General features: G+C 34.4%; 1 protein-coding gene across 10 annotated transcripts in view; it reads left to right on the top strand.

Annotated features, from left to right (window-relative positions):
• Positions 1 to 1,717: 1,717 nt before the first annotated feature.
• dop1a (DOP1 leucine zipper like protein A) overlaps positions 1,718 to 9,397 on the top strand; it is a 34,874-nt gene continuing 27,194 nt past the window's right edge. For 2 of the 10 annotated variants that reach the window (XM_073926189.1, XM_021473017.3), the window contains exons 1-8: positions 1,718 to 1,882; positions 3,880 to 4,075; positions 4,145 to 4,326; positions 4,408 to 4,578; positions 5,279 to 5,468; positions 5,613 to 5,711; positions 6,220 to 6,319; positions 7,685 to 7,794. In XM_073926189.1, the coding sequence (XP_073782290.1) occupies positions 3,938 to 4,075; positions 4,145 to 4,326; positions 4,408 to 4,578; positions 5,279 to 5,468; positions 5,613 to 5,711; positions 6,220 to 6,319; positions 7,685 to 7,794 (990 nt within the window). In that variant the 5' untranslated portion in view covers positions 1,718 to 1,882; positions 3,880 to 3,937. Of the gene's footprint in view, positions 2,053 to 3,879; positions 4,076 to 4,144; positions 4,327 to 4,407; positions 4,579 to 5,278; positions 5,469 to 5,612; positions 5,712 to 6,219; positions 6,320 to 7,684; positions 7,795 to 9,397 lie in introns of all 10 variants that reach the window. The other 8 variants (XM_073926190.1, XM_073926186.1, XM_073926191.1 and 5 more) reach the window with 5 other exon arrangements.

Raw genomic sequence — 9,397 nt, 5'->3', positions numbered from 1 at the left:
GAGTTATTAAAACTATTGTTAGAAATGTGTTGAAAAAAATTGTCTCACTGTTAAACAGAAGTTGGGGAGAAATAAACAGGGGGCTAATAATTCAGGGGGGCTAAAATTTCTGACTTCAACTGTGTGTGTGTATATGCTTCTTTAACCTTTATAGGTTTCATGTATTATTTATTTTTTATTTCTTAAAATTCACAATTAATTCAGGTATTTTATTGTTTATCAGGCTATCAGATTATAATACAAGATTGCAAATTATTTTTTTTCTTTTATTTCTAACGATTATCTATTCATCTTACAAAAGTAACTAAAACATGAATCAAGGATCACTCTCATTTTCAAAACCCATATTGACAGGTTGCTGGTTGATAACGGTTTCAAGGTTTACAGCGGTTTGCAAAAGTCAAGGTTTAAAAACCGCTATCTTCTATACTGCTCCTATGGTATAGGCCTATGTACATTTTTTTATGTTTTTAATGTGTAAAGAAATCTGTGACTTTAAAACTAATGAAGTCAACAGAAGTCAATGGTTTATTTAAATTATTTAGCCTGTCATGTTTACTGTTACAAAATATTTCCTAAAATAAAAGTTCAAGTTGTTGTTTGTTTTATTCAGAGATTTAGAAATAACTTCCTGAATAAATTCTGGCTGTTGTATTATTCTCCAAAAATTTACACTTGTAAATAAAAAAATAAAAAAATTACCCATTATTATTATTATTATTAATAATAATAATAATAATAATAATAATAATAATAATAATAATAATAATAATAATAATAATAATTCACAAAAAAGATGAAGTATGGTTTCTTTCAAGTCACAAAATGTACATTTGTTTTCAATATCTAGCGGAGAAAACTATCAGTCAAAGTCAGCTTTATTGTCAATTCAGCAACATGTACAAGACAGAGAATCGAAATTACGTTTCTCTCAGACCCAAGCTGCTTAACATTAATAAAAAAAAGAATATATATATATATATATATATATATATATATATATATATATATATATATATATATATATATATATATATATATATATAAAATAGTAGAGTTTAAGAAAAGAAAATTTACAGTATATACATTGTACATTAAATGTGGTCTAAAAAATATACACGGGTAATAAAATTGTAAACAATACAGTGACATTAAGGGCATATAGCAAATGAGTGCAAAGTAAACCAGAGTTGTGCAGATAAAGAACAGTATAGTGCAAAAAGACTTGTAAACATGATAATTGTGATAAATTGACAGTGTCATATTGGGAGGTAGTATGGTGTATTATAGCATCTTTATATTATTTTATATGTCATTTTTTTACTTTGTAAGTTAGCAAATATTTATGTGAAAGATTCCAAAGAACGTCCCAATTTATGTTAACTTATTTGTGGCCAGCCATTTAAAAGCTGGAATTGTTTTATGGTTAATATCTGAATCTTACGATTAAGTTTGTCATCAACTCAAGTTAGTATGTTGATGACTAACTGATCAACATTTACAGGTAAATATCCCAATTCTCATTAGTGTGTGTACCTTTCTCCATACTGATGTTTGCTCTGCTTTACATTAGTCGTTTTCGTTATTTCTTCTTTCGAAAGTGTGCCATTTATCGTCTGAGGAAAAAGTGACGTCATGACTGCGCAATTTTGGAACTTTTATTTTGAAAAGGTGACGTATTGCCTTTTTAACAAGGAACTGTTCGCGCATGCGCAGTACAGATTATTTCACCTGTCAACGACTTTCATCAAAAATGGTTTCATCCGCAGAGTGTCAGCGCATTCGGGACTGATGGCAACATTACCTCTGCTGAATAACAGATGGCTTTACTGAAAGCAGATATGTGATCTCGCCAGCGGCGTCCCGGAACGCTTATTTTGCCGTCAGTATAACCACCGACGTCGCATCTGACCGTACATCGCTCACAACCATTCCATCCATCCATCCATCCATCCATCCATTCATCCACTTATCCATCCACACATTCAACAAAACAAACAGCCCCCTCACTGGTCAGATCTTCACACAAAAATCGTCGTCCGACTGACAACGGTAAGCAGCAGCTCAAAAGAAAGATCCTCAGCTCTATAGCGAGCGTACAATAGCTTAGCATGTAACTAGCGTGTCATCGTGACATTTGATCGTGTTTATATGGTTATTCTCAGTGTATGGGGGAGAATATCGTACCATTTGGAGAAACCTGGAGATATGTTCACCATGAACCACTCATTCATCATTGTCACACTGGCTAACCGCTTTTGAGGGGCCTTCTCATCACATAATGGTCCCTTGTTCCCTATCACCAGATAATAGGAAATGACAGCGAGCCAGACAAATGTATTGACCCTATGTGAAATCTGTCGGATTATTTAAATCAGTCCAGCACAGTTGAAAATCTAGATTTAAAGAGCTTCGGTTTGACGGGTTTTCATAATCTTGTTTTTGTTTTGGTTAGAGAGTGAGATCTGAGAGCTGTTTATGGTGCATCTTAAAGAGACAGTCCACCCCATAATGCAAATTCTGTCATAACGTTTGTCAAATTTGACCTGTGGAAGTATAATGTAAAGGGAAAGTAAACTTAATAATAAGAAGATAGCTTAGAAGATTGAGATTTGGCCATCCTGAAATTTCATTAATTCAAGTAAATAGCTACAGGTTAAGAGTTAAAATATAGAGGCAAAATAAAGTTAAAACCTGAAGGAAAGTGATTGGTTTGTGTAAGAAACAAAACATTATTTACGACGTTGTTATCTTTCATCCTCAGCTTCAGCATACAATTATGGGCACGTTTACAACTGTCTGGAGTCCGAGTGTTTTGTTTGTTTACAGTGAAAGATTTATTTATTTATTTTTTATGTGATTAAAATGGTACTTACTTGTTCTTATCCAATATGCTACAATCTATACAGAAAGAAAAATTCTATTCAAATATGCAATCTCAGTCTGAAAGTTTTTTTCATAACATGTTTCTAATGTTTGCTATATGTCAGTATGTGACTGAAAACCTGTGCCCCAAACTGTTGTCAATGATAATTGAACCAATTTCTGGCTCTGAGGCTGTGTAATAAAGGTTCAATGTTGTAAATAATGTTTTGGACGAATCAATTATTTCGATTTAGAAAAGTTCTCAGTTTCATTAAACATTGTCTTGTATTTTATGGCATGCATATATATTTTTTCAACATTTCGTATGGCCACAGGGGAAATAAATTGACTGCAAGCTTGATTTTTTTGTTGTTGTGTTTTTCTGTAGAACACAAAGAAAAGCATATTTATTAAATTATGAAAGACCCAAAACCATGGACTTCTTATGAATTTATCTATTTTATGAATTACCAGGAAGCCTAGTTTTCCGCTTCTTTAATGTAAAAAAAAGCCAAAAACCTAAATCTAGGATGGGCTGAGTAAATTGACAATAAATAATGAGTAATGTCGCAACTTGTGTGGGTTTGGAAAAAATGAGGGCGAGTAAGTGATCTCTTGAATAATCCTTTAAATAAAATAACAGTAGTTAACAGCAGAGTAGAGTTCCTTAAAATGTGGCGGCATTTATTTTTCCACATTTGCTGCTTTATTGTTGTTGTTACTCTTTGTCCTTTATCGCTTAAAGTGGCTCACCTGCAACTGAGTCACTCCTGTTAATAATTCAACTGCCTCTCCACCAGTGACAGTGAGCTCCTCTGAACACTAAAGGGCTGTTTCTGCTTGAGTGTAGAAATAAACCACGTGGTAAAGCTTAGCATTGCGTATACTGGAATCTGGGTGTGAGCTCTTTTTTTCCATTAACAAGCATGTGGTCTACATTGCAACATTACTCATTGTCTACAATCCTTTTGCCTGAGATAAACATTGTTTTTCCCCCCTTTATTTTATCAACAGAAGGTGTGATGTTTGTATGTGACCTCGGAATTGACTTTTAGTCCCATCGTGTAGGACGATGAATGCAGAGGAGTTGGAGCTCCTCGGTGACTCAAAGTATAGGAACTATGTGGCAGCAGTTGATAAGGCCTTAAAAAACTTTGAGTACTCCAGCGAATGGGCCGATTTGATCTCAGCGCTCGGAAAGCTCAACAAGGTATTCTTCTGAAGGCATTTAGAAGTAGTTCATTTAGAAGTTGCATTACTAATCTTATTTTTTTCACAGGTCTTGCAAAACAATGGCAAGTATCAGGTTGTGCCCAAGAAACTGACCATTGGAAAGCGTCTGGCCCAATGCCTCCACCCAGCGCTGCCCAGCGGGGTTCACCGCAAGGCTTTGGAGACCTACGAAATCATCTTCAAGATCATTGGACCAAAGCGCCTGGCGAAGGATCTTTTCCTCTATAGGTAGAGATTATGCAGGATTGAATTTTTCTGCTACTGTAAATTTAAGTGGTTAATATGTCCTTTTATCCCCCTTCTCCTCAGCTCTGGGCTCTTCCCTTTATTATCCAATGCTGCTATGTCTGTGAAGCCAGTATTACTTGGGTTATACGAGACCTACTACCTGCCATTGGGGAAGACTCTTAAACCAGGCTTGCAGGGACTCCTGACTGGGGTGCTACCTGGACTGGAAGAGGGCTCAGAGTATTATGACAGGTAAAATGAAGGTTTTTAATCTAGAACTGATTCTAAAATGAGCCAGTTTTTATGCCTGCCAATACTGCATTTATTTGATTCAAAATACATTAAATAAACAGATATTTGCACGTTCAATTTGAGACCTACAGTGCTATTTAATTGGTAATTTGCTTGTGTTTTAAAAAGATTATGATAATTACGTGATAATACATTATATATAAGCAAAGTGAGCATGCACAATCAAATATTATATATATATATATATATATATATATATATATATATATATATATATATATATATATATATATATATATATATATATATATATATATATATATATATTCATAGCCCAAATTATTAGCCCACAACTGATAATTTTTCTGAAGTGCATCTCAAATTTTAGCACTTCACAATAATTTTCTTTTCGTACTACATTAATTTACATTGGAAATATACCTCTGATGCTATGCTGTGCGTGACCAGTTGTTAACTATTAATGTTTTATTTCAACATTGTATTACTAAGTATTATTTTATGGAACCCAGCTAGCATAAACTAACAATGAACTGTATGTTTGTTAACAGTAATGAAGAAGTAATAAATATTGTAACAAATATATTGCAGATTCTAAGTTAATTGTGCATTAACAAGTGTTCACTCTTGAACATGAATGTAAATTGTTACCCTTAAGTCTTATTTGATCTGTTGCCAAAAGGACCAACACCCTGCTTGAAAAGGTGGCTGCAGCTGTGGAGCAGCCGGCCTTCTATAGTGCCCTATGGGGGAGCATCCTAACCAGCCCTGCTGTGCGTCTGCCTGGAGTGACCTTCGTCCTACTGCACCTTAACCGAAAACTGTCCATGGAAGACCAGCTGTACATCATCGGCAGTGACATTGAACTTATGGTACAGTGATCAAGTCATAATAGCAGCAAAAAATCCCTGTATATATAACGAATGCTTTAAAATGATGCAAACTGTCTAATGGGTGCAACCACTGAATTGTAATTTTACTAGAGTCATGATTTTATATGATTGCTGTTTCATCAGGTGGAGGCAGTCAGCACATCGGTGCAGGATTCAAGTGTGTTAGTGCAAAGGAGTACTCTGGATCTCATCTTGTTCTGCTTTCCCTTCCACATGAGTCAGGTAACAAAACGTAAATGTATTGATTTAAATCCTTGTTTATAGTAAGTCCAGTGATAGGTGTTTTTGGTAGGACTCTGTTGTAGACTATTCTATGTTGTTTCACAGGTGGCAGAGTTACAAATATTATAAAAAACATATTTGGGTTTGATTTTAAAATTACGAACTACCATATCGAGATGCATGGGATAGTATATTGTACACTGGATGCACACGTAGAAGTAGTAGCTTATCCAGGTATACCTCACATACTGTTTTTTGAATACTTTGAATTCGGACAAACTACTAGACTCTCATACTGTTGTTCACGGAGTATGTATTAGGGAAGTACACGATTTCATACAGACAGGAGATCTGTCCACAATGGAACCGATTATATTTAAATGTAATTAGTTTTCTTCTAGTTGCTGCAATTTGATGTATTTTGATTAAAAAGGGCACACAAGTTAATGCACACAAAAAGGGCTCTCAAATATAATGCATTAAACAGCAACTTTCTGGTTCATTCAAGGCTACACGTCCAGACATGATCAGGATACTGTCTGCAGCACTTCATGTTGTACTAAGAAGAGACATGTCCCTGAACCGAAGACTTTATGCTTGGCTACTGGGTGAGATATTCACACCTCACATAGAAACTGTATGAACATCATCTTGAAATGTTTTATTTTTGGTCTCTATTTTTAATTACATGGCTTTCCCTAACCAACAAGTTTCCGTTAAATGAAATTGCATGTACAGCTTTTACACGAAACAAAGCTTTAAAGTAAAAATGTTTTTTCTTGTTTTTATAATAGTACTATTTATTACAGACTTGAAACTATTGAATGGTAATGTATCTGCAGGCAACAAATTAAGCAATAAAGGTTTTAATCATGGTTAGCTAATTGCAATTCTCACTGAACATCATATAAACAACTAGTGTAAGGCTACACAATATATTGTTTTAGAATTGATATCGCAATGTGTGCGTCTGCAATAGTCACATTGCAGGATGTGCAATGTTGAGTTGGGACTATAGTTGATCAGCACAACAGTTGTGCAAAGTATAACCATAACAGAGTGAATCTTTTCACATTTAGGTACTAAAAAAAGTACATTTATAACTTTAATGAAGAATAATTTTACAGAATGAATACAATGAAGAGACTACATTTTACATTCCATTATGCAGTTGTTGTACCTGAATACTGGTGGAGTCTATAGAAAACCATAAAGCATGTTTATTTAACTTTTTTCCGTTGCTCTATTGTAATATCTTTTGCTTGCAATTTGTTTATTAATTTCTATACATTTTTCATACCCATACAAAATCACCCTAATCAATCTAAATGAATAATTTCTTTACAATTAGAGTTATTTAAGCAATCTGGGGAAATTGTATTTATATTCCAATATATATAGCAGAAAAACTAAATACCGCAATGTCAATTTTTTTGAATATCGTGCAGCACTATAAGCAACAACATAAGTTGTTTTCATGAAAAACCATATATTACAAGTTCTGTCATACTGGATTCACACCAAATGCAGAATTAAATATTTAAGCAAGTAAATTACGTATGAATGCAGCTGCACAAATTGAGGCATTTCATCACGGCTTGTCATGTTTGCTGTGAATGTGTGGAATTTGCCTCAATTTTGTTTTTAAAGTTCAAATAGTTCAAATAATTGAACTCAAGCGAAACATTTGCTTGGGGGAAATCATCCCACAAGTAAATTAGAGCAAGTGAAGCAATGTTTGGTGTGAACCCAGCATTAGCAATGTGCAGAATGTATGTTAAGGGTATTGGTTGACCTTATTTTGTCTCTTGCTTGCTATTCATACATTGTGGATGAAAATTGTGGTAAGTTTGTATTTTGTGAATCAGTTCAGGACCTGTTATCATATTTGACTTCCTCAAATATTCTCTTGTATCCTCAAGTCAATTAAAGTGTCCTGACTGTGCGGTTCATGTGCATGTTGGTGTTTTCAGGCTTCGATAACAATGGTGTGAAAGCAGGCCCTCGCAGTACTCGCCTCAGTAATCCAGAGGAGCATGTCACACACTACTTCAACACTTACTCCAAGGAGATGCTCATTTTGGTAAGGTGAAAACTTTAAAGCAGAATAAGTCCAAACATCAGCATCAGTGGTGCACATTTTGTTTGATCTCACAAAATAACATTGATTGATGTAAGTCGTTTTGTTTGGGCTCCGAGCATCAATGGGACATCAGATATCAACGCCAATCCCACTGCTCCAAACAAAATAAAAAGCAGCACAGAAACTTCTAGAGTCCTCTTTCTGTTTTAAAGTTTGAGTTTGCTTTTGTTGTAAGATCAAACAGTTTTTGTTATGTCTGTAGTTGAGCACAGGTGCATGCACACATTTTGTCAATAAGCCACTCTGTATGTCTTTGCTTCTTTCCATGTGGTCTGTATGCATGGTTTAGCTTGCAATGAGACGCTGGTCCAAATACAGGAACAGACAGAGCTTTTCAGTGCAATGTTTAAAATGTCCTGATACCCTTGAGGTTGAGTTTGGGGCTTCAGCATAAGGAGTTTTGTTTTTTTGGCGTTTTCCTCTGTTTTATTGGAGAGGGAATTGTTTCATTGCGTGCCATCTGGTTTGAGCCACTTGTTGGATCTCGCTTGTTTGGGAAGTAGGTTATTGCATGGACCGTCTGTTCCTTTGTCTGTGCAGCCATGCGTTAGAACAAGTGTGAAATCCCCAAAGATCTGAAACACACACTTGCATAGGCATTCTCAATCTGATGCTTTTCCCAAGGGTAATACAGACTAGTGATCCATCTTGAGTTCTTTAGTGACACTTATATTATGTTTGGCATTAACTAACACTTTCTAAAGGTGATAGTTTGCCAAAAAAGTACAATTCTATTTTAATTTGCTTATACCTAAATTTAATCCAAACCTCTTAGAAATTATTTCATAGGCATTCAGATTATTTTGTAGGCATTCGATATAAGGTTACATATTTAATTTTGAGATTACACTTTGATACAATTGCTAAGATTGACTGCTATTTAATTTGTTGCACCTGTAGCTGTATTGCGTTTGGTGTGAACATATAATTTCCTATCACATTGTGTCTGGTAAAGGCGCAGTGTTAGGTGCACTAATGTTCATTCATGTATGTACTATTTATTTTTTGATGTTATAAGGTTCGATCACAATGTCAAAATTGAAAATCCAGGGGGAAAAAAAGCAGTCTTACAAGTTCACTGCAAAAAATGCTTTTCTTACTTAGATTTTTTGTCTTGTTTCTAGTGTAAATATCTACAAATTCCTAAATTAATAAGCATTTTCTAGACAAGCAAGACATACTGTCTTGTTTTAAGAAATAATATGCCAAAATAAAGTGAGTTTTTCCTCAAATCAAGCAAAATAATTTTTTTTTCAATTTATGATAAGCTTATTTTGCTTACCCCATTGGCAGATTATTTAGCTTGATTTAAGGAAAATCTCACTTCTTTTTGTCATATTATTTTTTACAACAAGACAATATGTTTTGCTTGTCTAGAAAATGCTTCTTGATTTAAGAATTTGTAGATATTTAGACTAGAAACAAGGCAAAAAATGTAAGTAAGAAAAGCATTTTTTGCAGTGTTCTTCTTGGTGACATGCAGTCAAACCCAAAATTATTCATAGCCCAGGGAAATTAATAATTTCGTGCTTGACTGTATGTG

The sequence above is a fragment of the Danio rerio genome, chromosome 16 (assembly GCF_049306965.1).
Source record: "Danio rerio strain Tuebingen ecotype United States chromosome 16, GRCz12tu, whole genome shotgun sequence".
Classification (NCBI taxonomy): domain Eukaryota; kingdom Metazoa; phylum Chordata; class Actinopteri; order Cypriniformes; family Danionidae; genus Danio; species Danio rerio.
Note: the sequence above shows the minus strand (reverse complement) of the source record. Positions and strands in the feature narration are given on the sequence as shown.